The sequence below is a fragment of the Protopterus annectens genome, chromosome 2.part0, assembly GCF_019279795.1.
Source record: "Protopterus annectens isolate FY-2018-M chromosome 2.part0, PAN1.0, whole genome shotgun sequence".
Lineage (NCBI taxonomy): Eukaryota > Metazoa > Chordata > Ceratodontiformes > Protopteridae > Protopterus > Protopterus annectens.
In genome coordinates this window covers 1,090,550,423-1,090,578,373 of record NC_056728.1, presented here as the reverse complement: position 1 = coordinate 1,090,578,373, position 27,951 = coordinate 1,090,550,423, and the positions used below count along the sequence as shown (strand labels likewise).

The window sequence follows — 27,951 nt, the reverse complement described above, 5'->3', positions numbered from 1 at the left end:
TGAAGAAGACCCCTCAGTCAGAATCCTGTATTGGGTAAGAAGCTGACTGCAGATGGCAGGACAGGAGAAGAGGAAAAGGCAGACCTTGAAATGGGTGAAGCTGAGGTAGGAGGTCTGAGGGCCATCAGAGCCTTAATAACACCCTGGGAAAAGGCATCCCAATTCAACGGAGGAATGGAAGGGACAGCGAAATGGTGGAATGCCTAGTCTTCTGTTTCTTTTTAACATGCTTCACTTATGGTGGGATAAGAGGCAGATGTAGGCCTTTTGCCCGGGACTTCTTTAGGCAGGGAAGCAGGAAAGTACAGTTGTGTACACTTACCATAAATGTAGATGTTCAAGTGTATTTACTGTTGCAGTCATTACATTTGGGTAATCTGCTGGCGGGTTGCCCTCAGTCGGCCTGATTAACAGAGTCTTGGGTCCTGCGTCAGTTGCTGTCCCTTCTTCCATGACGTCAGATCATCAGGGGTATAAAACATGCAGCCGATGTCATTACCTCAGTTTTTCTTGCCCCAGATGTCAGGTGCCCCCCGAATGGGGAGCAAAATAAAATTTTAAAACACCAAAATATACCTCCAACCAAAAGCAAATACACCAAAACGGCTTTTAAGCATAGTAACAAAAAGTAGAGGTATAGTCCGAGAAAAATAGGGGGCTGGAGGGAGGGTAACCAGGACTGCAACAGTGAATACACTCAAACATCTACATTTATGGTAACTGTACACAACTGTACTATGTTCTTCATGTTTCACTGTTGCAGTCATTACATTTGGGTAGATTCCCAAAGCTATGGTTGGGAGGACGGATTTATACAGCATTAGGACCAGCTATAAGGCCTTGCAAGTCAGCAGTGGCAAAGCCAGCTCTGGATTTAGAGAAAAATGGTAAATGATAATGCTTGGTGAACGTATGAACTGAACTCCAGGTAGCAGCTTCTAGAATATGCCTGGTAGGAACACCTCTGAGAAAATCTGCAGAAGTAGATGCAGCCCTGGTGGAATGAAATCTGATCTCCTGGGGGATAGGTTTTCCATTGTGCTTATGGCAGAAATTAATGCAATGGCTTATCCATTTAGAAATGGTTTGTTTTGAAATAGCCTTTCCCTCTGTCCCTGCAGCGAATGCTACCAGCAGTTCAGATTTTCTTCGAGTTTTAGTTCTGTCCAAGTAGAATCTAAGTTGTCTGTGCACACCCAATGAATGCAGAATCCTTTCCCCTTTATTTTGTGGATTGGGAAAGAAAGTTGGCAAATTAATGGACTGATTAAGAGCCACACTGGATACCACCTTGGGCATGAAGGATGGACTGGTCCTGAGTGACACCCTGTCCACATGAAAGATGATGAAAGTCTCCACTGCCATAAGGGCCTGTAACTCAGAAATCCTTCTAGCTGAAGTGATTGCTAGAAGGAAGGCTGTTTTCCAAGAAAGAAATTTTAAGTCTGCAGTAGCAGCTGGCTCGAAAGGAGGTAGAGTGAGTTTCTCCAATACAAAGTTAAGGTCCCAGGCAGGGGTTGGAGCTCTCCTGGGTGGTCTCATGTTTTTGGACCCTCTGAGGTACTGCTTGAGCAGCGGATGAGAGAAGAGGGGAGGTTCTGTGTTATAATGAGCTGAAATGTCTGAGGCGTGGATTTTAATGGCGGAAAAAGACAAGCCCTTGTGAAGCATCTCAGTTAAGTATTGTAAAATCTGAGGTAAACTGGGCACTGCTGTGCTCATTCCTTGAGATTGGTTAAAGGCACAGAATCTTTTCCATTTGTCAGCATAAGATTTTCTAGTACTAGGTCTTCTCGCTTCCAAGATGATATCCATCACAGGCTTGCTGAGGGATGCTAAGGATGAATTTAAGTGATTAGCCAAGCTGCAAGGTTCAATGTTGGGAGGTGAGAGTGCAGAATCTGGTTCTCCTGCTGAGACAGTAAGGTAGGTGTCTGAGGCAGGTGCCATGGTGATATTTGTGACACACTGCGCAGGAGCGGGTACCAGTGTTGGCGTGGCCATCTGGAGCAAATAAAATCATTCTTGGTTTGTCCTGTTTGACTTTTAACAGAACTTTTCAGAGTAGAGGCAGAGGTGTAATGGCGTAGACTGATAGGTTTTTCCAGCTGAAGGACAGAGCATCCATTTTCCAGGCTTTTTTGTGGGGAATCCTTGTTCAAAATTTGTCCAACAGATAGTTCCGGGGGGAGGCAAATAGATCTACTTTGGGCTCCCCCATTTGCTTGTCAACATGTTGAAAATCCGTGGTTCCAGTCTCCACTCATGTGGGTCCATGAGATTTCTGCTTCGTCCGTCTGCCAGTGTATTTAATTTTCCTGGCAGGAATTGAGCTTGTAGGTGCACTTGGTAGCTCAAGGTCGTGTTCCACAATGCCATGGCTACTCTGCAGAGGGGGGGTAGGAATGTGTTCCCCCCTGCTTGTTTATGTACCACATAACTGTAATGTTGTCCTTCTTTACCATTAGTTGTCCTGGAAGAATGTAGTCCTTAAAGGCTGTCAGAGCATTCTGTACAGCTAACATTTCTTTTTGATTGATTTGTAGGTGCATTTGATTTGGGTTCCATTTGCCCTGAATGCACTTCCCTGCCAGGTGAGCCCCCCATGCATAGTCTGATGCGAATGTAGTTAGGGTTTGGGCAGCAGCAGGTAGTGTGAATGGCAGCCCCTTGTTTTGATGGCAAGCCTCTGCCCACCATAGGAACTCCAGGCGTAGGAAAGGTATGATAGGAATCATTGTTTCCAGGCTGTGACAATGTTGACTCCATAGACTTTTTAAAGTACCACTGAAGTTTCCTCATATGCAGTCTTGCATATGGAATTAGAAGAATGCAGTAGGCCACTTGTTTGAAGTATGTTACCAAATGAATTTGCTTCGCCGGCATGAGGAAAGCCATCTGGACAGTTGTATTCAAACTTGCACCCAAAAATGTAATCTGTTGAGAGGGTACCAGTTGTCATTTCTTTTCGTTTATGGTGTACCCTAGACAAGTCAGAACCCTTTTTACAAACGCCAGATGATTTAGAAGTATGGCCTGGTTTTCTGCCTGAATTAGACAATCGTCCAGGTATGGATATATTTGAATATTTCTTTGCCTGCAAAATGCAATTACTGGAGTCAGGCACTTTGTGAATATCCTGGACTCAGTAGACAAGTCAAAGGGCAGTGCAGAGAACTGATAATGCACCACCCCCATTAAGGAAACCACAGGAAAAAATTTCTCCAAAGCCAACTTCATGCTTCTTAAGACAGAAGTGGTGAACTTCATGACACCCATGCAGATGGACAATACAGTTACAACTGCTGAATCCTACACAAATAAGCACTTACACGCGTGCATGGATCGTGCTATCCCAAACAGAACTAAGATGCTATCCTCCAAAAAAAGGAAGCCAATCTGGTGGTCCCCTGCCATAAACAAACTGTACAACAGAAGGAAGAAACTGTTGCAAAAGAGAGTAAAATCCCATGAGTGGAGGTGCTCCCTGGTCAGCCTCAGAAAGAAGCTGAGATCCCTTATAAGATCCTCCAATACTAGCTACGAAAACAAAATCACCACTAATTCCATGGACAACTACAAAGCATTCTAGAGCTATGTCAAGAATCTCAATGGCAACACCCAGATCTGCTCAGAGTTACAGCACAAAGGTACGAAAATTACAGAACCAACTGATATTGCCAGCATTCTGGCAGATAGGTTCAGTGCTAACTTTACCCCCCTTTCACCCCCTAAAGGGCCCATATCTATACAGGAAGAATGCAGAGTCCCTGTAATCACAACTATGCAGGTAAAAGCTGCACTCTCTAAAGCCAAAAACACAGCATCCATGGGACCGGACAACATCCCAGCCTGCGTTTTACACGAACTTCAGAATGAACTGGCTCTCCACTTAAGCACCATGTTCAATAATAGCCTCGCATTAGGCTTTGTGCCCACTGAATGGCGCACAGCAACAGTTATCCCACTCCACAAAGGGGGAGCCACCAATGATCCCAAGAACTAACGACCTATTAGCCTGACAAGCCTGGCCTGCAAGGCCATGGAACGTATCATCATGGAACTCATAAACAAAGACATTGGTAACCTCCAAACTCTGGACCCCACCCAGTTCGGGTTTGTGAAAGGCAGATCATGTCTGTTGAACCTGATCGACTTCTCTGAGGCCATCACCAAAGCCGTAGATAAGGGTAAGGTGGTTCACACAGCTTATCTTGACCTCACCAAGGCTTTCGACACCATCCCCCATTCTGGAATTATAGCTAAACTCACTAAACTAGGTATAAATCCCTACGTCACAAGATGGGTTGCCAACTGGCTCACTGACAGAACCCACACTGTAAAAGTTGCGGACTCCAAATCTGACCTCAAAGCAGTGACAAGTGGAGTACCACAGGGTTCCGTCCTGGAACCTCTCCTGTTTGGTATCTACTTCTCTGAAATACAGGCTAACACAGAAGGCCTCTGGCTAATGAAGTTCGCAGATGACTGCAATCTAGGAGCCATAGTCAAGTCCCCAAATGATGTGGACATCCTACAGAAGGGCCTCACTGAGACAGATGCCTGGTGTCAGAGCCATGGCCTCAAGCTCAATGCCAAAAAGTGCAGTGTCATCCCCTTTGGTAAAAACTCTGTACCAATGAACTACCACATAGGCAGCAATCTACTTAACACCGAATACGTGATAAGAGACCTTGGGACCCAAGTGGACAGTAGTCTCTCCTTTGATAGTCACATTGCCACAGTAGTCAGGAAGTCCTTCTACGTGGCACACCTCATCATAAAAGGGTTCTCATCCAGGAAAAAAGAGGTCATTGTTCCCCTCTACTCGACACTCATTAGACCCATTATAAAGTACAACACCCCTTTTGGAATGTACCTCACAAGACATCTGCAGCAGCTGGAAAGGCCACAGAAGTACCTCACAAAGAGGATTACTGGCCTCAAACAAATGCCCTACACTGACCGCCTCAAAAAACTCCAGCTTTACTACGTAGCATATCACCTACTCTGAGGTGATCTCTGCCTAACATATAAAGCTATGTCACACCCAGAGCTGTTGGACATGCTACACCTAAAGAAATCCCAATCCCTCCGAGCTACACTCTCTAGGGACCTAAACCTTGTAACCACAATAAACATGACATGCTGGAGGGATAGATTCCTGTCCCAGAGACTTCTTATACTCAGGAACAAGCTACCCATCTGTCAAGCAAAGTTCTTCATTAGCACTCTTCAAGAAAAATCTTAATGAGTGGATGGGAAGTAGGAAATACACCCTGGGGATTACTTCTGTGTCTCTGCTCGACAGTGGCACAGGAAAATAACTTTCTTGGGTGGCGTAAGCCAGGGAACCTTGTTGGCTAGGCTTACGTAGGCCCTTGGGCCAATAGCCTCGTACCTACCTATGAACCTACAAGTAGCCTGCTTTGAAGCATAGGTATCTTCTGCAAGATTCCCTGATTGGGATATGCAGGTAAGCTTCTTTTAAATCTAGAGTTTCCAACCAGGCATCTTTGCCTAGCATAGGAAGTAAATGGTGAAGAGTCAGCATTTTGAATTTTGGAATGTCCATAAAGGTGTTTAGAGTAGACAGGTCCAGAATTGGACGCCATGATTTATCTTTTCTGGGTACCAGGAAAAGCCTGGAATAGAAACCTTGTCCCTTTTCCTCTTCTGGTACCAGTTGAATAGCCCCCATGTTTAAGAAGGAAAGTACTTGTTTCTGAGCCTCTGGCCACTGATTTGGGGGCAGGTCTGGCCATCCGTTTGGTGTTGACAATGTGTGGAAATGAAATCTGTATCCCTGGGACACTATATTTAAAACCCATTTGTCGTGGGTTATGAGTTCCCAGTTTTTTTGCATGAAAAGCAATCTTTCCTCCCAAAGGGGCGGCTGAAGGATAAGTGCTTGGTAATTTTAAAGGAAAGTCATTGAGACTGTTTACCATAGGGGGGGGGAGTCTTGTTATTTCCAGCTTTGGAAGTGGAGGCCCCCCATTGCTTAGGTCTGAGAGTCCCCTGGGACTGAAACATGGTGCTTTTGGTGTGTCTGGATTTGGCTTGAGAGGATCTGGAAGGAGCTGGAAAGGACCAATTCTTGGTAGGCCAGTGCCTACTAAATCTTGGAGGTTGCACTTGTAAGAAATCGTTTACAGTTTGCATACATTTAGCTTTATCTTCCATCTTTTTTAAAACTTCTTCAGCCTTATTGCCAAACAGGCGGTCCTGATTTAAAGGAGCATCCAACAATTTTGCTTTAACATGACCAGGCAGAGATTGCTTCTTAAGCCAAGCATGCCTTCTAAGCACAGAGCCAGTAACAGCAGCCCTGCAAGAGGCTCTGAAGAATCAAAACCACATTGCAAAGTATGTTTTCAAACTTGTTCAGCAGAATGCAATAAATCCTGTAAATCATTTTCCACACAGTCAGAAACCAACATCATTTTCTGTTTAAGCAGTCCAGTAATATGCTGTTGATATTTTAACATATGAAATTGGAAGTTTAAAGCCCTGATAGCCAAGGTTGCAGAAGTATACACCTTTTTACCCCATCTATCCAGCGCCCTGGAATCTCTATCAGAAGGGGTAGGATTTTTAGCAGTAAAGCCTTAATGCCCTTAGACCCTTGAGAAATGGTTTTAGGATCTGCAACAGGATTTTTGAAAAGGAACTTGTGGGACTCAGGAACCCTGTAGTAAATGTCAGGTTTACAAGGAGATGGAGACAGGGAATTAGGGGCCATACTGGATTCTGAAAACACATCATCAACAGTGTCTAGAACGGGAGGTATAGCCAAAGGCCTATGCTGAGGTAAAAGAAGAAAATTCCTAAGCCTCTTTTTTGAATCAGAGAATTCCTGACTTTCCCAGTGGAAATGCTCGTAAGGTATGTAAAGTTTCACCAAAAGAGAAATCCTGAGGGGGGGAAGCAGAGGGAATGGAATCCTCTGTGTCAGAATCCTCATAAGTAGGTATGGACAAATCCAAGTCATTAGAAGAGTCAGAAGAAACAGAATCCTGATCAGAAGATTCACAGTCAAGCTCAGGCCTAGGCCTCTTAGAAGGGGGGGGGGGTGGACAGCCCCTGATTAGAGTAATAAGATCTTCAGCCATTTTGATAATTTGTTTTTTAGGCATAGGGGCCTGAACATCGTTTTTTTCGACATAGATCGAGATTTAGGACTTAGTATTGAAGGTGGAGTTGGTTTGATATGCAAGTCTGTAGGCCTGAATACATCCTCAGAAGCCGGTGCCTGCACAGCGGCTCCGGACCCATCCAAGGCAGAGACATCTGCGGGTTCCATAGATGAAGTATCGCGCGGCATACCGGACTCCGAATGGGTCTCAGTAGAGGCCTCCGAGTCAGAAGTAGCTGGTATCAGGGGCTGCTAAAGTGCCTCAATGAGTACTGGCGACTGGCTTAGGAGAAGCATTGTCGTCAGTTTTGGGCCTCAACGGCCTGTCTCTGTCTTTATCTTTGTGTTTTTTTGAAATCCCGGTAGTCGGATGGCTAACCGACGTCATTTCTGGATAATTAAACAGAGAACCAAAATATTTAGAGGCAAAAATGTACCGATGATGGATAGTGTGCTGATTAAATAAAGCACAAAACCGACAGCAAGGTACGTCGTGGTCAGGGCCTAGGCAAGGAATACAGTACAGATGAAAATCTTTGTGAAGTATTTGCTTTCCAAAAGTAATGCAATTATTAACTTTTACTGACATCGGTAAGGAGCAAGAAAAAGTTTCCCCAACGGGGTACTTAGCTTTAAGTTGAAGACTTTGGTTCTCAAACTCAAAAAGAAAATTTCAGGAGTCGGCCGACTGGCACTTGCGAACTGTTCTGCTTCAGGCACCGCACAGCAAGATAGACTGAGGAAATTACGTCGGCTGCATGTTTTATATGCCTGACGACCTGACGTCATGGAAGAAGGGACAGCAACCGACGCAGGACCCAAGACTTTGTTAATCAGGCCGACTGAGGGCAACCTGCCAGCAGATTACCCAAATGTAATGACTGCAACAGTGAAATATGAAGAACATCGGTTCCTGAGTCTTCTGAAATAACAAGCTGTGGTTCCCCCCAGTCATTTGAACTGGACATCTGCATTGCCTCGGACGTGCTCGGCTCCCCACTTCTGATGGCTTCCAAGCTGGTACCCACCGAAGACATGGACCCTACCTCCGACTGCAGTGCTGGGTTTTCATTAACCTCAAGGGGTACGTTGGTGGAGAAAGTGCAGCCAAAGAGGATTCAAGCCAGGCTTTGCTGACCTTGCAGTTCACGGATGGCTCAGAAAAATTTGTGGAACCCTCCGTGTCCCTAGCCAGATGTTTACATCTCTGGTTTTCCAAGTAGAGAATTAAAGCCGACAAATGAGTGCGTATAGTCTTAGGCACAAAGGCCTGACAGAATAGGACCTATGGTTGTGCATAGGCCCTAAGCAAGACAAACAAAGCTTGTGACTATGCTTATGTGGAATTTGCTTTCCACACCTACACATGCCCTTTCTGGATGATGTTAACAACAACAAAAGGTAGCAGCAACAATTTAAATCCCCTATGGGGTATTTATCTGAAGATGAAAAGTGAATCACAATATCTAATGGGAGACCAAATATACGAGTCAACCTTTCCAAATGGCGGCAAAAAAGTTCTGAGGATTGTACATAAAAGTATTCCTTTTATGGCTAAACATTCTTTCTGCCTTTGTGCGACCTCCCACGTACAGGCAGTGGCATTAAGCTTTTGTATGCAGGTCAGAAGTTGGGTCGTCCAGCGGAATACAACCCATATGTAAAGAATACTGCAACACTGAATAGAAGGATATTTACTACTACCATGGAGCTTGTAACTGGCGAGTTCTATTCTGTGCACTTACGTCCCTGCCTGGAAATTCAGCTGCTGTAGTTAGGGATCACTGCTTCCTTTAAATAAGAAATAGAAAAAAGTGCAGTTGTAGACACAGGCATTTGTTTTTCTGTATTCTGTTTGTTCAAAAGTATTATTTTCTAACTCCTTGTGCAATTCCACGTCTATGTATATTTAATTGCCAATTGTACTGCTCAACTCAATCTTTCTTAAATGAAGCATTTAGTTATTTAATCACCTTTTAAAAAGTTTGGGGCTGGTGGTCTTTTGTTTATTTATTAAATAACAGAGTATTTATTGTCAGAGAGAGACACGCCATTGGTATCCACCTCTAACTAGCTAGACTGCTCATTGACACATTACCATTTATGTTTACACTTGATAACATTTACTGGAGTCCCCAGCTAGTTAACCTGGGTGGCAGCAGTTTACTAGCTTGGGCCAGGACAGAAGGCTGTACTTTACCAGTCTTCCATAAAAATTAAGGTGTATGTGTGTGTCAGTGAGAAAGAGTTAGTTTAAGTACACTTACTGTAAGCGAGTACTGGGAAGCAGTGAATTATGCGATACTCTATCTTTGCCCCAATGAAACAGTGAGAGTGATGGGAAAGTGGGTCTGGGGACAAATACTTGCTCAGATATGGGTTCAGTATGGAGCTTATCCAATGGCATGGTAGGTCCAGAGCTATACCCAGTGCAAGAGTGCATGTTTCCTGTGTGCTCTTGAGGCCAAGCTGCACTTACTGAATTGCTTAGTGATTCATATCTGTAGCCCTTTTATACACTTTAATTTGTAGTATGACTTAATGGATCATATACGCTTTTTAAGATTTTTAAAATAAAAGATTTAATTGTACTGATGGCCAGTTGAGATGATCACAACACTATAGCGACTGTACAGAGTCAGCTTTTACAACATATTGTACATTTTATAGAAAAATTACTACACAATATGATATGCTCACTCAGACTAAAATACCCGAATGCACTTAAATGCAGTGTTACGATTATTGCATACTAAAAACTTTGGATCGCACAGTCTGATACCTCAGTTGGTCCACCATACATCATAGGAGATGGAAAAATGGCAACCACTGTTGACTCCGGATTTAGTACTCCTTCCTCCAAAACAGCAGCATGTTGCTTCATCCTCCATGGCAATGGAACATCATCATCTTTTGTCCAGCCACCTAGTGGATGAAGCAGAAGAACTGGTCGCCTATAACCTCTGTCAATTAGCTGTTTCTGAGTGTCTTGCATAAGCAGTGCATGCCCATTGTGTACTGGATTACGTAGCTGGAATGCAAAGACTGCATCTAGGTACAACAAAAAAAAAAAAGGTTAGTAAGAAGTTCCAATATACATTCAGCACACTATCCTAATATTAAACAGTATCATTCTTGTTAAAGCAGTCACTTGCATTGTATATCTCTCCCTGAAAAAAAAAGCACACTGTTCTGCACAATCATGAACTGCAAGAAAAAACAACTTTAGAAACTACTCCTTCATGGTTATAAAACCAGAATGCAAATGCTCAGCATTTTCAAGGTCCTGGCCTGGTTTTCCATGCCCCCCACTTGATGCATACAATGACCTGTAACCAGGGTCGGCCTGCTGGCAGGCTGCACTGAAATGAATGGGATGTGTAAAGGTTTAGTCACACAGATAAAAGTAATAGCAGAACTGTGAGACGTTTTGATCAAGTAATCCAAAATATCTACTTTTTCTTGTCAAGGGTCAGGAGGGGTCAAGAAACTGTGCTTGCAACCAAAAGGCATATGGTAGAAACCAGACTTGGCAACAATGTCAGTCCACTGTACATCTCATTCACACACTACATTCCTTAATGCTTTATCACATGCAGAGGTCTCCCCAAATTATCTATGGTATGATCCCAGTTATTCTCATTAGGGGGTAATAAATAATTATCAACAATGGGATTGGGATGAGTAATCTCAAACTATAACCGAGGGGCTAGGTTATTTCAAGTAGAAAAAGGGAAAATGGCTAGATATAAAATGGCCTGCAAGGGCAGCTAGCCTAGAGGTTACCTATTAACCTAAGAACACATGTGTGCACATGCACACACGCAGTCAAACTGTCTTTAGAATGTAGAGGAAGCGGAAGTCAACAGCAAAAACTTATGAAGATTCCACAGAGAAGCTCACTCACCCAAAAAACAATCCAAAGAACCAAGCCCGATGAAGAGGCAGTGCCAGCTACTGCACTGTGCTGTCCCAGATGCCACAGGAAATTCCTGGCCAGCTAACATTTTTTACCAAATAAGCTAAATCTCTGGAAAACTAGATGTCACCTACCTAGCTTACATGAAAAAATACTTGTATTACAGTGACAAACAGTTTCAAAGTAACTTTCAACAGTAACACAGGGAGGAAGGTATGATGTACAATTAGCCTATTGTTCTTGTAAAGTGCTTCATAAGGTCCTCCAGAATATTAGGTTGTTAGGTGAAAATGAGTACTGCACAAAAAATCATCACTGGACTGTACAGCAAACAGTGACAATATGTTAGCTGAAGAGAAGATGCATGCATTATACTATGTATATACTAATTCAAACATAGCTGGGGGAGGGCTGATCCAGTGAGACATTGTCATACCTACAAATGGCCAACTACTTATACTTTTGACTAAGAGGGTGAAGATTGTGTGCACTGGGGAGGTGGGGTCATAGTCTAGCACCTGTGCAGGCAGATGTGTTCAGGTGGTGCTCAACCATTCTTTGAGAGCATTACCTGATGCATGTACATACATATTACTGGGGGAAGACAGAAAGGAAATGGTAATCACCCTTTGTTGTTGTTGTTTGCCTTTTGGCTTTTCCCGGTTAGGTGTCGCCACAGCGGAACTCCGGTCCGCTAATGATTGGCAGTAGATTTTCACGAACGCTGAGGTGCCAGCTCGACGTTCAACCTTCAACAAAGGCACGCCCATTTACACATGTCTTTCAAAACGCCCACCCAACCACGGGGAGGATATGCAGACTCCACACAGAAGGCACTTCCCGCACTCCAGCCGAGAATCGCACAGGAGAACCTCTTGTTGTGAGGCAACAACGCTACCGCTGCACCACCGCGGATAACAGGGAGAAAAAAAGAGGGACATCAGGATTAGTGGCAAGTACTCAGTACTAGCAAAATACTTCTTGCATTATATTTTTTCATTCTTTTAAAGGAAATCAGAGATGTTTAAATAATTTATTACTACAAAGATATTGCCAAATGGGGGAGATTATTGTAGGAGCGTAACAAACACGCAATTATCAGTCTTTTTTGCAGAAGTACCCCATTTTCTGTGGCATGTGGACAGTGTAACTTTCAATGCTGAGTAATCTGTACTACATCACTGCATTTCTGCCCATATAAATGTCAGTGCCCTTCACACTCTTCACATCTAAATAACACATCAAACTTTCCCTACACATAAACGGAACTACACACGTCTATAGTTTATCACAATATGACTTGCTCAGTGTCACTCATCTGGCATTACACCCAGCCCCCATTATCCGCTTTACAGGTGGTAAGCCTGTGCACCACACCACAACTCCATGAACCTTCTTCTGCCAAACTGATCTTACTTATGTGCAATGTATGGCTGCTTCCAGTAAACACTTGGTGTCACTGGCTGCAGGAGTGGTCCTGATTTCCCTTTCCTGGATAAGGTTCTCTGACTATTTAATGAACCGATATGGCATCACATTTTGTATCAGTATGCAATCACCAGTTTATAGCTGACAGTGATGTTCAAGCTGATGTCATTTACCCACACCCAGTGAACATCTTTCTACAGCTTTGGGAGAGACAGAACAGGTGTGTTGTCTGAACTACCTTATCTTGATACATCTCACTCTTGTAGGTGATGTGGCCAAGCATATCTTGTGTTACACATTGTATCCTAGTCTATAGCAGTTGGCATTAGTTGCCAGTTGTACCATCAACTTTATCGGACATGGAAAGGTGTACACAACTAGCATCTCACTCTGTGACTAAGCTAATACTCACACTTGCACCCACACTTTAATAGTTCTCAGTGTTGCATCCCTGACCTATATTAAAGAAATACTTCTGATATATTTTAAAGCATAATGTGTTGGCTTATACAATATTCTCAATGGTAAGAAACTAGATCAAAGAAACAATGGAGCAGCACAAAAACGAACAGAATACAAAAGCATACAAACTTTAAAATTTTCCAGCAAAAGACAGAAGTAACACAGCAAGGGTAAATGACTCCTTAAAGGAAAACTGTGCACACAAAATACATTTTCTTACCTCTTACCTCAGAATGTATGTTTCTCATAGTAAAATGACCATAATGTTACATAAAATAAAATAAAGCATGGCTCAACATTTTCTCCCTTTGTATAAAATTTCTGAAGTAGTCTCATCACTGCCAGCATGTTACACAGGTGTGAAGAAAATTTCAAGTCATTTTTTTAGACGTTTTCTCACAGTCTCAATACCTGTTGGCCATTAACAATTCAGACATCTGTTGCAGGGAAAGTCCACATAGGAAGGAATACAGTCCTGCCTTTCATAGGGGTCAGAAGGCATACAAAATCTAGTTAGATGTGTACATTTTTATATTGCAAGGGGTGCAAAGCAGGAGCAGTCCCCAAACTATAACACAGCAACACAATCCAGCAATAGATAACACACTCCTTGGAATGCACACCTTAACCTTTTTATTGACTAATGTATCAAGTACACTATCTCTTGAAATTAAGTACTGGTTTGGAAGGTTCAGGCTTGCACTAGGTAAGAATTTGCTTAGTCTAATCAAGCTGTGATAAAGTACGGTAGCCAAATCTCATTTCAGCTGTGTTACCATTTGCATTTTTTGTTTGTTTACATTTTACTTTGTCATATTGGCACTGCTTCACAGCAGGGCCCCAAAAGGTAAAAAGCAACAAATAGAAAGAAAGCAAAAATAGCATTTCTTTTACGCATGCATATATATAGCTAGGTGTAATAAGATACACATCACTCAGCATGACGTAGAACCACGTAACAGCCTTCAGCCATGCTAACTGGTCACTTGTCTTCCCAGATTTTTTTTTTTTTTTGGGGGGGGGGTCTTGGTATCACGTTCTTCATCAGGTTCATCTTTTTGGAGCATGCATGAAGTGAACTTCTTTTGAAATGCACTTTTCTTGGTCTCAAAACAAAATTTTAGGCATAGTTTATTCTGTATATCAATGCTTGTCTTCATCTTGAAGCAGAACACCAGACTGAAACCAGGCACCAAAGAAAATAGTTTTGCTGTGCATATTTTAGAAAATTAAGGAGCAAAACTTTATCCTCCTCTGAAACACAACTGATTCATGGTTAAAGGTCCCTAAACAGAGTACACGCTAACCCTTCTCCAGCCATACCAATACCCCATTTCTTGGCTATCTCACCCCAAATACCACAAAACACTGTTCAAACCTGTCAGTGTGTGTACTACTTTCATTACTTTCACAATGATCACTGAGATTTGGATTGAAATTTAAAACGTTTACTTCAAACTGTGCAGCAAAAACACTGACATTCATTTCCTTTATAAAACAAAACACACACACTGCAAACGGACTCCCCATGGGCAATATCTTCTCTTGAAACTAACATGTACTGAAAATGGATCTGGAACCTAATAAATTTAGAGGCGCTGGGATTCGTAGTCAAACAGCATATACAAAAAACACTAACTGCTATGTGAAGGGTGCACAAATTCACAAGAGAAAAGTGTAATGCATTTGCTAATAGTCTGCAAAAACCCATTGGATACAACTGTCCCTTTTCATGGCTAGTCCAAGGCCACCTTCCAGTAAACTGACTTGGTCAGACACACCCAGCAGACAAATGAGTTTGAGGGAATCAAACCCTGCACTACAGGAAGCATTTCATTAACAGCCCATAGCCTTACTTATCTGCACTAAGTGCCAGACAGACTGTTGCAACCCAATACAGAACATTTTATCCTGGTCCGTCGGCAAAAGACAAGTAATATTAAAAATATATTCATTGTTAAAATACTAACACTACACTTGTAGATTTTATTCTGCCAGTTTATTCACTGCCACATATACATACCCTGCCAACAAAGCAAGGAAACAAAGGACTGTACCCAAATAACAAAATACTTCAGTTTACAACAATTGATTCCTTCCTTTACACTGTAACTACTCTGGGATGTATGCGACCATAAATTATAGCCCCCTTGTACGACTGTGTACAACCCCAATATTTGCTTGCTATCAAATGAATGAACACATAGATAAATAATTACCTAGAAGTGTACTTCAACCCAAAACTGCCTGCACCCTCATATGTAATCCCAACTACTTAGATCAAGAATCAGTGATAAAAACCCAAAATCAGGAAAAAAGTTAAAATATTGTTCTTGTATAGTTAGAAAGCTGTTAGTATAATAGCATTAGCAGGCATTTTCTAAAAAGAGCAGATAAGCACAGAGTCAAGTGTAGCAACCAGGGAAAGGGTAGAACATTCAAATAAAACAATGTAAAAACTTTAATAAAAACACAAGGAAAGCACAAATAAAACATATAAAATCCTAGAGCTCAGAGATAGGCGCATTTGGCATAATGCCTTCTTCAGATCTTTCAGGAGCACAGAAAAAGTACAGTTTTGTACCTACCATAAATGTAGATGTTCCAGTGTTCACACTGTTGCAGTCATTACACTTGGGTTATCCTGCCATCAGGCGGTCCCGCAGTCGGGTTATCCTGCCGTCAGGCGGTCCCGCAGTCGGCCAGAGTTCCAAAGTCTTGGTCCGGCGTCGGCTGCCGTCACTTCTTCCCTGACGTCAGTGCGCCAGGGGTATATAAGATGCATCCAACGCCATTTTCTTCAGTTTTTCTTGCCCCAGGTGTCAGATGGCCCCAAGTAGGTAGGCAATACATATTGCTAATAAAACATATATAAAAAATAAAAACAATACCTTCAGTTACAAGCAAATACACCACAAAGGTTGTATAGGATAGAAAGGTATAGATAAGTCCAGCTAGGACAGAGGGGATAGAGGGAGGGTAACCTGGACTACAGCAGTGTGAACACTTGAACATCTACATTTATGGTAGGTACAAAACTGTACTATGTTCATCTTGTTACACTGCTGCAGTCATTACACTTGGGTAAAATCCCAAAGCTAAGGTTGGGTGGCTGGTCTATAAAGAGTTAGGATTGGCTATGAGGCCCTGCAGAACTGCAGTGGCAAATCCTGCTCTGGATTTAGAGTAAAGAGGCATGTGGTAATACTTGGTAAAGGTGTGCACTGAACTCCAAGTTGCCGCCTCCAAAATTTCCTTGGTTGGTACTCCTCTGAGAAAGGCTGTTGAAGTGGCTGTTGCTCTGGTAGAATGTGGCCTAACGTTACTAGGGACTGCTTTTCCATGCTGTGTGTAGCAGTAATGAATGCAGTGTCCAATCCATTTGGAAATAGTCTGCTTTGAGATAGCCTTGCCCTGTGATCCTGCAGCATATGCTACAAACAGTTGCTCAGTTTTCCTGAAAGCTTTTGTTTTGTCCAAGTAGAAGCATAGCTGCCTGTGCATGTCCAAGGAGTGCAGAAGTTTCTCCCCTTTATTCTGGGGGTTTGGATAAAAAGTTGGCAAATGGTTTGGTTAAGAGCCGCACTAGGTACCACCTTTGGCATGAAGGTAGGGTTTGTCCTTAAAGAAACCCTGTCCTGATGAAATATTATAAAAGGTTCCACTGCCATTAATGCCTGTAGCTCTGAGACTCTTCATGCTGAAGTTACTGCCAGGAGCAGAGCTGTTTTCCATGATAAAAGTTTTAGATCGGCTGTATTGGCTGGCTCAAAAGGTGGCAAGGTCAGTTTTTCCAAAACATAATTGAGGTCCCAAGTTGGTGTTGGTGCTCTCCGGGGCGGTCTTATGTTTTTAGCCCCTCTGAGGTACTGCTTTAGCAAGGGATGAGAGAATAAAGGAGGATCCGTGTTGTAATGAGCTGAAATGGCAGAGGCGTGGATCTTAATTGATGAGAAGGATAGGCCTTTGTCCAGCATCTCAGTTAAGTATTGTAAAATCTGAGGAATGTTTGGGACAAGAGGGTCAACACAGAATCTCTTCCATTTTTCTGAGTAAGATTTCCTGGTGCTAGGCCTCCTGGCCTCCAAAATGACATCCATAACAGCTTTAGAGAGAGATGTTGCCTGTTTGACTAATGAATCTGCCATGCAGCCAGGTTTAGGGTTTTGAGCTGACAGTGCAGGATCTGATTGTTTTGCTGAGTCAGAAGGTGAGAAATTTGAGGCAAAATCCATGGTGGGTCTTGAGCTAAGTTCTTTAAGATTGAGTACCAGTGCTGGCATGGCCAGTCTGGAGCAATCAGGATCATCTGTGGTTTTTCTTGTCTGGCTTTTAGGAGTACCTTTGAAAGTAGAGGCAGTGGTGGTAAGGCATAGACTTTTAGGCTTTTCCAGCTGAATGAAAGAGCATCCACTTTCCATGCTTGTGTGTGGCAAGTCCTTGTGCAGAATTTTTGTAGTTGGCAATTTAGTGGGGAGGCAAAAAGATCTATGTCTGGGCACCCCCAATTTTGCGTTACCATGCTGAAGATTTGTGGATTCAATTTCCATTCGTGAGGGTCCATGATATTTCTGCTTAGATCGTCTGCCAGAGTATTTTTCTTTCCTGGCAGGAATTGTGCTTGCAGATGAACTTGATAAGTTAGAGCTGTGTTCCACAAGGTCATGGCTTGCCTGCATAGGGGATAAGAATGGGTGCCCCCTTTCTTGTTTATGTACCACATTACTGTGGTGTTGTCTGTCTTTAGTAATAATTGTCCTGGATGCAGAAGGTCCTTGAAAGCTGTTAGGGCATTTTGAACAGCCAACATCTCTTTTTGACTGATGTGAAGATGCATTTGGTCTGTGGTCCACTTGCCCTGAATACATTTTCCTGCCATGTGTGCTCCCCAGGCGTAATCCGTAGCATCTGTTGTTAGAATCTGCCTGGCTGTGGGTAGAGTGAAAGGCTGACCCTTGTTGAGGTGACATGCCTGTGCCCACCATCGAAACTCCTGTTGTAGGCAGGGAATTATTGGTATTACTGTTTCTAAACTGTGAGAGTGTTGAGTCCAAACACTTTTTAGGTACCATTGTAATTTCCTCATATGCAGTCTGGCATATGGAATTAGTAGTATGCAGGATGCCATGAATCCCAGGGCCTGCAGAATTTTTCTTGCAGGGAGATGGGACTTTTTTGCCAGCCATTGAAAATATTGAGTCAGTTGTCCTTGTTTGTCTGGCGTGAGATAAGCCATCTGGGCCATTGTAGTTAAGCTGGCACCCAGGAATATTATCTGTTGTGAAGGCACTAGTTTTGACTTCTTTTCATTTACTGTGTACCCTAGAGAACTTAGCAACCTTTTTACAAATGCCAGATGCTTTAGAAGAATGTCCTTTCTCTCTGCTTGAATGATGCAGTCATCCAGGTATGGATATATTTGAATTCCTTTTTGTCGGCAAAATGCAATTACTGGTGCCAGGCACAAGACCCTGGGCGCAGTAGATAAGCCAAAGGGCAGTGCAGAGAATTGGTAGTGCATTGTACCAGCTTTGAATCTGAGGTATCTTCTGCAATCTTGTCTGATAGGGACATGCAGGTATGCCTCTTTGAGGTCCAAAGTAACAAGCCAAGCCTTCTTTCCCAGCATGGGAAGAAGCTGCTGTAGTGTCAACATTTTGAATTTCGGAACATCCAGGTAAGTATTTAGAGTTGAAAGGTCTAGTATGGGTCTCCAGGCTTTGTCCTTTCTGGGGACCAGGATGAGTTTTGAGTAAAATCCTTGTCCTTGTTCCTGCTGTTGTACATTTTGAATAGCCCTCATGTCCATGAGGGCTGAAATTTGTTTTTGAGCCTCTGCCCATTGATTTTGTTGCAGGTTTGGCATTCCTTTTAGCCTTGGTAAAGTGTGAAAGTGGAACCTGTAACCTTGAGACACAATATTCAGAACCCATTTGTCTTGGGTGATTGTTTGCCAGTTTTGAGAAAAAAGTGCTAGTTCCCCCCCTAAGGGGGCTGCCAAAAGGGAAGTGCTTGGCATACGAAGGGGGAAGTCATTGGGACTGTTTCCTGTAAAGTTGAGACTTGTCCTCACCTCCTTTTGGGGTTGAGGTACCCCACTGTCATTGTTTGTAAGAGCCTTGGGGTTGAGATCTGCCTTTTGGGCGTCTGTATCTTCCTCTCTGTGGCCTGTCTGACACTGGAAAGGACCAATTCTTTGTAGGCCAATTTCTGCTAAATCAAGGAGGCTGTACCTGTAAGAAATCTTTAACTGTTTGCATAGATTTAGCTTTATCCTCCATTTTCTTTAACACCTATTCTGCCTTAACTCCAAAACAAGGTCTCATGCTGTAAAGGAGCATCCAATAATTTTGCCTTAACATGATCAGTTAAACTCTGTTCTTTTAACCAAGCATGTCTTCGAATCACAGAACCTGTAACTGCGGCTCTACAAGAGGCCTCTAAAGAATCAAAAAGTACAGTTTTGTACCTACCATAAATGTAGATGTTCGAAGATCCACATTGCTGCAGTCCTTACACTTGGGTAGTCCGCTGTCCTCGGTCGGCCCGAATATCAAAGTATAAGGCTGACGTCGGTCAAGGCGCATTTGACTGACATCAGGGTACAAATGCGCATGACCGACGTCATATCCTCAGTCTTTTCTTGCCCCAGATGTCAGAAGACCCTAAAAATAAAGGTCAAAACCAAAAGACAGCAAACAACCAACCAACCACCCTTGCACTAGTTATATGTACAATATATACAATATACACAATATGTACAACCCAACCCACACAACCACCTCTAACTACAGAGGGGAAGGAGGGAGGGTAAATTGGACTGCAGCAATGTGGATCTTCGAACATCTACATTTATGGTAGGTACAAAACTGTACTATGTTCTTCATCTCACATTGCTGCAGTCCTTACACTTGGGTAGAATCCCAAAGCAGAGGTAAGGGAGGATGGCTAACTACAAGGAAGCAGGAGCTGCCAAAATGCCCTGCAAAACAGCAGTGGCAAAACCAGCCCTGGATTTAGAGTAAAGTGGCAGGTGATAATGCCTAGAGAAAGTATGCACTGAACTCCAAGTAGCTGCCTCCAAAATATCCTTGGTTGCCACTCCCCTCAAAAAAGCTGTTGAAGTGGCAGTAGCCCTAGTGGAATGAGGCCTAATCCCAGCTGGAATCTCCTTGCCATGATGGGAATAACAGAAAGCAATGCAAAACCCAATCCACTTAGAAATAGTTTGTTTTGACACAGGCTTGCCCTGAGAACTCAAAGCAAAAGAAACAAACAACTGCTGAGACTGCCTGAACCCTTTAGTTCTGTCCAAATAATAACGCAATTGCCTGTGTACATCTAAAGTGTGCAAAATCTTTTCCCCTTTATTTTGGGGATTTGCATAAAAAGTAGGCAAATTAATAGTTTGGTTTAAAGCCACACTAGAAACCACCTTAGGCATAAAGGAAGGATTAGTACGTAATGATACCCTATCCTTATGGAAAATCAAGAAAGGCTCAACCGCCATAAGGGCCTGCAATTCAGAAACCCTTCTTGCAGAGGTAATGGCCAACAAAAAAGCAGTCTTCCATGACAAATATTTCAACTCAGAAGTAGCTGCAGGCTCAAAGGTTGTAGAGTGAGTTTCTCCAACACAAAATTGAGATCCCAAGCAGGAGTAGGAGCTCTTCGTGGGGTCTTATATTCTTTGCCCCTCTAAGAAATTGCTTGAACAAAGGATGAGAAAACAATGGTGGGTCGCAATCATAGTGAGCCGAAATTGCTGCAGCATGAACTTTAATAGAAGAGAAAGACAAACCTTTGTCTAGTAACTCAGTAAGATATTGAAGAGCCACACACAAATTAGGCTCAGAAACATCAAAATCTTTTGCTGCACTCCAAAATAAAAATCTCTTCCATTTGTCTGCGTACACTTTCCTTGTACTAGGCCTTCTAGCTTCCAAAATAACATTCAAAACTTGCTGAGGAAGTGGAGGCCCACTATGGTTCAAAACAGAATATGCCAGGCTGTTAGGTGCAGAGAGTGAAGCTTGACATTGAGCAAATGGCTGTCTTCCTGTGACAACAGGTGTGGAATCGAAGGCAAAGGCCATGGAGGCTTCCGTACCAGACTTTTCAGTAATGGGTACCAGTGCTGTCGAGGCCAATCCGGAGCTATTAAAATCATCCTTGGCTTGTCCTGTCTGACCTTTAGAAGTACCTTTGGGAGGAGAGGCAGAGGTGGAAAGGCATACACATGAAGATTGCTCCAATTGAAAGAAAGAGCATCCACTCTCCAAGCTGTGGGATGAAACCTTTTTGTGCAAAACTTTGGCAGCTGATGGTTTAGTGGAGAAGCGAACAGATCTATGTCTGGAGTTCCCCATGACACTGTCAATTTCTGAAATACATGAGGATCCAATTTCCACTCGTGGGGATCCATAATTCGTCTGCTCAACACATCTGCTAAGGAGTTCTGTGCTCCTGGCAGAAACCTTGCCTGAAGATTGAGCTGTAAACTGAGAGCAGTCTCCCACAAAATCATTGCTTGCCTGCATAGAGGATAAGAATCGTTCCCCTTGCTTGTTGATGTACCACATGACAGTTGTGTTGTCTGTTAGAATCAACACCTGCCCTGGAAGAAGTAATTCCTTGAAAGCTATTAATGCAAACTGGACTGCTAACATCTCCTTCATGTTGATATGTAGATGTTGTAGTCTGGCAGGCCACTTGTCTTGTATCCACTTTCCATTTAGATGAGCTCCCCAAGCTTTGTCTGAGGCATCTGTCGTTAAAATCTGACTCGCCTCTGCCCGGGTCACAGAGAGTCCCTTGTTTAGGTGACATTCCTGAGCCCACCAAAAAAATTCCTTTTGAATGCAAGGTATTATTTGAATGACAGTGTCCAGATCCTGGCAGTGCTGTGTCCATACATTTTTGAGATACCATTGTAGCTTCCTCATATGCAGTTTGGCATTGGGAAGCACCAGAATACAAGATGCCATGAACCCTAAGGCTTGAAGGACTGTCCTTGCAGTCAGCCCGGACTGATGAGATAGTTGATGGAAGTAAAGGGATAGACTCTCTTGTTTGTCCGGGGTTAAAAAGGCCATATGGGATGCTGTATTCAGTCTCACACCCAGAAAGCACATGTCCTGAGAGGGTACTAGACTGGACTTTATTTCGTTCACAGAATACCCCAGGCATCTTAGCACTGCTATCACATATTCCAAATGATGAAGAAGCTCTTCCCTTCCTTGCGCCAGAATCAGGCAGTCGTCCAAATAGGGATAGATCTGTATTCCTTTTAGCCTGAAGAAAGCTATCACTGGAGCCAGAACTTTCGTGAACACTCTGGGCAGTAGATAAGCCAAAGGGCAATGCAGAGAACTGATAGTGAAAAGTCCCAGCTCGAAAACGCAGATACTTCCTGCAACTTAGTCTGATAGGAACATGAAGGTAAGCCTCCTTGAGATCCAAAGTTACCATCCAATGATCTTTGCCCAGCAGAGGTAAAAGCTGCTGCAACGTCAACATTTTGAACTTGGGAATGTCCAGATAAGTGTTGAGGATAGATAAATCCAAAATTGGTCTCCACGTGTTCCCCTTCTTTGGTACTAGGAACAGGCGAGAATAAAATCCTAGGCCCACTTCTGGCATAGGGACCGGCTGTATGGCCCCTATTTGGAGCAACAGAGAAACTTGCTTGTGAGCCTCTATTCTTTGTTGAGGAGGAACGTCTGGCATGCCTTTGAAAGGAGGCAAGGTATGGAAATAAAACCTGTAGCCGTGGTGTATGATATCCAATACCCATCTGTCTTGGGTAATTAAACTCCAATTTTCTTTGAAAAGTGCCAACCTTCCTCCCAAAGGTGCTGCCAGGCGAAGGCTCTGGCAGCTGAAAAGGTAGGTCATTGGGTCTGTTTACGAAAGGACTGACCCCTGCCCTCACCCGAAGACTGTGCAGGAGAACTCCCTGTTCTAGGCCTGAAAGAGCCTTGAGCTCTGCCCCTACCACGTCTAGATCTACCCCTAGACTGGGAATCATAAGAAGGATCGTCCACCCCTTAGTAGGCCAATTTCTACTAAACTTTGGAGGCTGGACCTGCAAAAAATCTTTAACAGTCTGCATAGACTTAGCCTTGTCTTCCATTTTCTTTAAAACTGCCTCAACAGGAGAACCAAACAACACGTCAGATTGCAAAGGAGCATCTAAAATCCTTGTTTTAACATGGTCAGACAAATTCTGATCCCTCAGCCAGGCGTGCCTGCGAAGAACTGACCCAGTGGCAGCCACCCTAGACGAGGCCTGTACAGCATCAAAACCACATTGCAAAGAATGCTTACCCACCTGTTCAGAAACATGTACTAAATCTTGCAACTCTTTACAATCAATACCGTCTGCCAGAGCATCAACCTTAGCCTTCAATTGTGAAAGGAGATAGTTTTGGTATTTCAACATGTGAAACTGGCAATTCAAAGCCTTCATAGCAAGAGTGGAAGAAGTATAAACTTTCTTTCCCCATCTATCCAAGGCCCTGGCTTCTTTGTCTGCAGGAACCGGATTCTTTACAACAGAAGCCTTAACACCTTTAGGCCCCTGGCTAACAGTTTCTGGGTCTGCCCTAGGACTCTTAAAAAGAAACTTATGAGCTTCAGGCACCCTGTAATACCTATCCGGTTTAACAGGAGCAGGAGGCAAAGAATCAGGATTAAGAGAAGCCTCAGTAAAAACATCTTCCACTACATCCAAAACAGGAGGTATAGCCAAAAGCCTATGCTGGGGTAAAAACAAAAATTCCCTAAGCCTTTTCCTGGAATCAGAGAAGTCCTGACCTTCCCACTTAAAATGCTCCCTCATGGAATGAAGAGTTTCTGAAAAAGAAAAATCCTCAGGAGGAGAAGCAGAAGGAGTAGAATCATCCACATCAGAATCAGATAAGGAGAGTACTCCTGCAAGTCTTCAGCCGAAGACTCTGAAACATCTGAAGCCTGCTCAAAACTCCCTAGCTCAGGCTCCACCCTAGGTCTCTTATCAGGAGGGGGCATAGAACCCCTAATCAAAGTAATCAAATCTTCTGCCATTTTAAGCATATGCTTCTTGGGCACAGTTCCAGAAGAACTAGGGGTGACACCAACTGAAACTGAACCTGGCCTGCCCCTGGGAGAAGCCCTTGAAACAGAAGGAGAGGGCCTAGCCACCCTAGGAAGGGAGGGGAGTATAGTAACCTGAGAAGCCCCTCAGCCTGACCTGCCTCCTGAGAGGCCACATCTTGCAATAATAAAGTCTCACCCTGGGAACACAAAGAAACCTCCGGTGGAGCCACCAGCTCCACCGACACCTCTAAAGAACCGGCGTCCGGTACAGACGGTTCTTCTAGCCTAGGCTTAACTGCTTTGTCCTTGCGCTTCTTGAAGAAGCGGGCCGGAGCATCCGGCGGCATTTTATAATTGCACCGCTTCCCAAAGACTAACCTGGCACAATCCAACCTTCTCTTTATAGTGCGTTTATTGAATCTAGCACAAGAGCGACAGCCAACAACGTCGTGCTCAGGCCCTAAGCAAGGAATACACAAAGTATGATAATCTCTATGCGGTATCTGTTTCCCACAAGAAATGCAATTATTGACTTTTTCTGACATCCGGTAAATCACTGAGGCAAGAAAAAACTAAAATGTTCCCCAACGGGGTACTTAGCCAACTTTGAACTCGGTCTGAAACTTCGAAATCGAAAAATCTCAGAACGCCAACCGGCACTTGCAATGCTGCTTCTGCATCGGACCATGCGGCAAAAAAGACTGGGGATATGACGTCGGTCATGCGCATTTGTACCCTGACGTCCTGATGTCAGTCAAATGCGCCTTGACCGACGTCAGCCTTATACTTTGATATTCTGGCCGACCGAGGACAGCGGACTACCCAAGTGTAAGGACTGCAGCAATGTGAGATGAAGAACATCCCCATTGCAGAGTATGGTTTTCCCACCTGTTCAACTGCATGCAATAAATCCTGCATTTCTTTATAGTCAGGAGCTTCTGAGCTTGTAAGCATTTTCTGTCTTAACTGAGCCATTAAATATTGTTTGTACTTAAGCATGTGAAACTGGCAATTTAAAGCCCTTACTGCTAAAGTTGCAGAAGTGTAAACTTTCTTCCCCCATCTATCCAGTGCTCTAGAATCTCTGTCAGAGGGGACTGGATTTTTGGCAATGGAAGCCTTAACCCCTTTGGGACCCTGGGAAATGGTTTCTGGGTCAGCTGAAGGGTTTTTATAAAGAATCTTGTGAGAGTCAGGGACTCTATAATACCTATCTGGCTTGGCTGGTGCAGGGGGCAAAGAATCAGGAGATAAGCTGGATTCAGAGAACACATCATCCACAATATCTAACACAGGTGGAATAGCAAGGGGCCTGTGCTGAGGCAATAAAAGGAAGTCCCTGAGCCTTTTCTTGGATTCTGAATAATCCTGACTTTCCCAATGGAAGTGCTCCCTCATGGTATGTAAAGTTTCCCCAAAAGAGTAATCCTCAGGAGGAGAGGCTGAAGGGATAGATACTTCAGCATCAGAGTTCTCATAGTGGGGTAGAGAGTATCCCTGATCTGAAGAGGACTCAGAGGAAATGGAAACCTGATCAGAGGAATCATAGTTTGTATCCTGTCTACGTCTTTTCCTCAGGAGGGGGATGGGAACCCCTGATTACAGTAATGAGGTCTTCGGCCATTTTGAGCATCTGTTTCTTAGGCATGGAGGACTGTCCAGGAGAATGCTGTACTTGCTTCTTTGTCTTTAATGGTGTTTTTGTCTTGGCTGTTGCTTTAATGGTAAGTTGTGAAGGCCTGAAAACACCCTCAGAAGCCGATGCCTGCTCAGCGGCTCCGGACCCATCTGAGAGATTAATTTCCGTAGGCCCAATACCTTGAGTTTCCAGAGGCCTAGCTGTCTCCACGTGGGAGTCGGAGGCGGCCTGTGGCTCTGAGGTAGCGGGTGTCCAGGGCTCCGAAAGCGCCTCACTGAGAACCGGCGACTGACCTAGAAGAGGCTTCGTCGTCAATTTTGGACCTCGGGTGCCTGTCTTTATCCTTGTCTTTGCATTTTTTATGAATTGCAGTCGTCGGTTGTTCCGACGGCATTGTATAATTGAACCTTCGGCCAAAGTAGTGCAAAGCAAAATCATAATGTCATTTTATAGTGCGTTTGTTAAATCTAGCACAAAACCGACAACTAGTGATGTCGTGATCAGGGCCTAGGCATGGAATACAGTAAGAGTGGAAGTCCTTATGAGGTATTTGCTTCCCACAAGAAATACAATTATTAACTTTTTCTGACATCGGTCTGAGGCAAGAAAAAAGTTTCCCCAATGGGGTACTTAGCTTTATTGAAGACTTCGGATCTGAAATTCGACTTTGAAAATCTCAGGAGTCGGCTGACCTGCACTTGCGAACTGCTTTTGCTTCGGGCACCGCGTGGCAAGAAAGACTGAAGAAAATGGCGTCGGATGCATCTTATATACCCCTGGCGCACTGACGTCAGGGAAGAAGAGACAGCAACCGACGCCGGACCAAGACTTTGGAACTCTGGCCGACTGCGAGACCGCCTGACGGCAGGATAACCCGATGCGGGACCGCCTGACGGCAGGATAACCCAAGTGTAATGACTGCAGCAGTGTAACACGATGAACATCTGCTTGCATTTAAATAATAAAGGAACTTCCTTGCATCTGAAAGAACTAATACAGCTGAAGTTCATCTCCTTAGCTTCTGCCCTTTTAATAAGAGCTTTAAAGGAACCATTCCATTCAGGCCCTGTAACTTGTCAGCCTGCAAATCTGCAATCCACCTTAGTTCAATTATTTCAGTTCTATTAACTAGGTCACCATGTCTCAGGCTCTCCACTATAATTTCTAGTGCCATGAAGCAGAATTTGTGACCAGGATGAACTTAGGGCATTAGTTTTATTATGAAGCCTTACATCAGATAAACGATGTAAGATTCTATCTTTAAAAGGTGTATTAGTCAACCAGTGCATGAAGTACAGCACACAATGTACATAACATTTTTGGTATTACAATCTGCATATGCACCAAGGGTACATTTTCTCCCAGTATTTGGATGTTGGAAACAGATGTCTACAGTCAATGTGGGTACAAGCCTTACATCTCTTGGAGGGGAATTTACAATTGCATATGGTAGTTGAGAAAGTTCTAATTCCTTAGAGATCTGAAGAAGGGATTATGCCGAAAGTGCTCATCACTGAGCTCTAGGATTTTATACATTTTAGAATTTTATATCTTTAGAAAATGCTTACTTTAATGTTATACCCTGCTCTTAGTTATTTAATGCTCTACCCTTTCCGCAGTTGCTATGCTTGACTTTGTGCTTATCTGATCTTTTAATTTGGTCAAGCTGCATTGAGCTGTTTCTGGTGTCGCCATTTGTTTCATTTTCTAAAGACCATGTTGTTGATGTTGTTGTGTCTTTCGGCTTTTCCCAAATCATGTCTGCCATTATTAAATGAGTATATTCTACAACTGTTTACCAGAAAGCCACAAATTGTTTGAACAACAGACCACAAACCACGAACAACTGAGAACTATGCCCTCTTTACACAGGCACATGTACAGAAATAACTAGTTATAGCCACTTGTAGGACAGTACATCTCGCATATCTATTTGATATCAAGTGAATACATTTGTAAATAATGGCCCACAGATGTACCTTGGCTCACTCCTGTCAGAGGCGTACAGTATAACCCACTGCAACTCCTCTAGTCCCTCTCAACTTCTTCTTAAGCACTTTTCTTGTATACTTAGTTGCTAGATTAAGATGCTTTGCATTAGCAAGCATTTTCTGAAGGATGCAAACTTTGAAACTCACATGCTTGTCATTATTTAGTGATTGCAATTCACAACAACTTGCCAAAAATCCAGAAATTGTATAAGGAACAAACTAAAATATCTCTGAAGTTCTTTGCTCAAGAATTAAATTAAAAATAATGAGGGAACAAACTTTAATCATTATTTTA

The 27,951-nt window shown here is 43.3% G+C and overlaps 1 protein-coding gene across 1 annotated transcript in view; it reads right to left on the bottom strand.

Annotated features, from left to right (window-relative positions):
* Positions 1 to 27,951, bottom strand: part of PAPSS1 (3'-phosphoadenosine 5'-phosphosulfate synthase 1) — a gene marked incomplete in the record, with an annotated part of 841,989 nt that overhangs the window by 150,734 nt on the left and 663,304 nt on the right. The window contains 1 exon segment of the mRNA XM_044061294.1: positions 9,921 to 10,189. Within this exon segment, the coding sequence (XP_043917229.1) occupies positions 9,921 to 10,189 (269 nt within the window).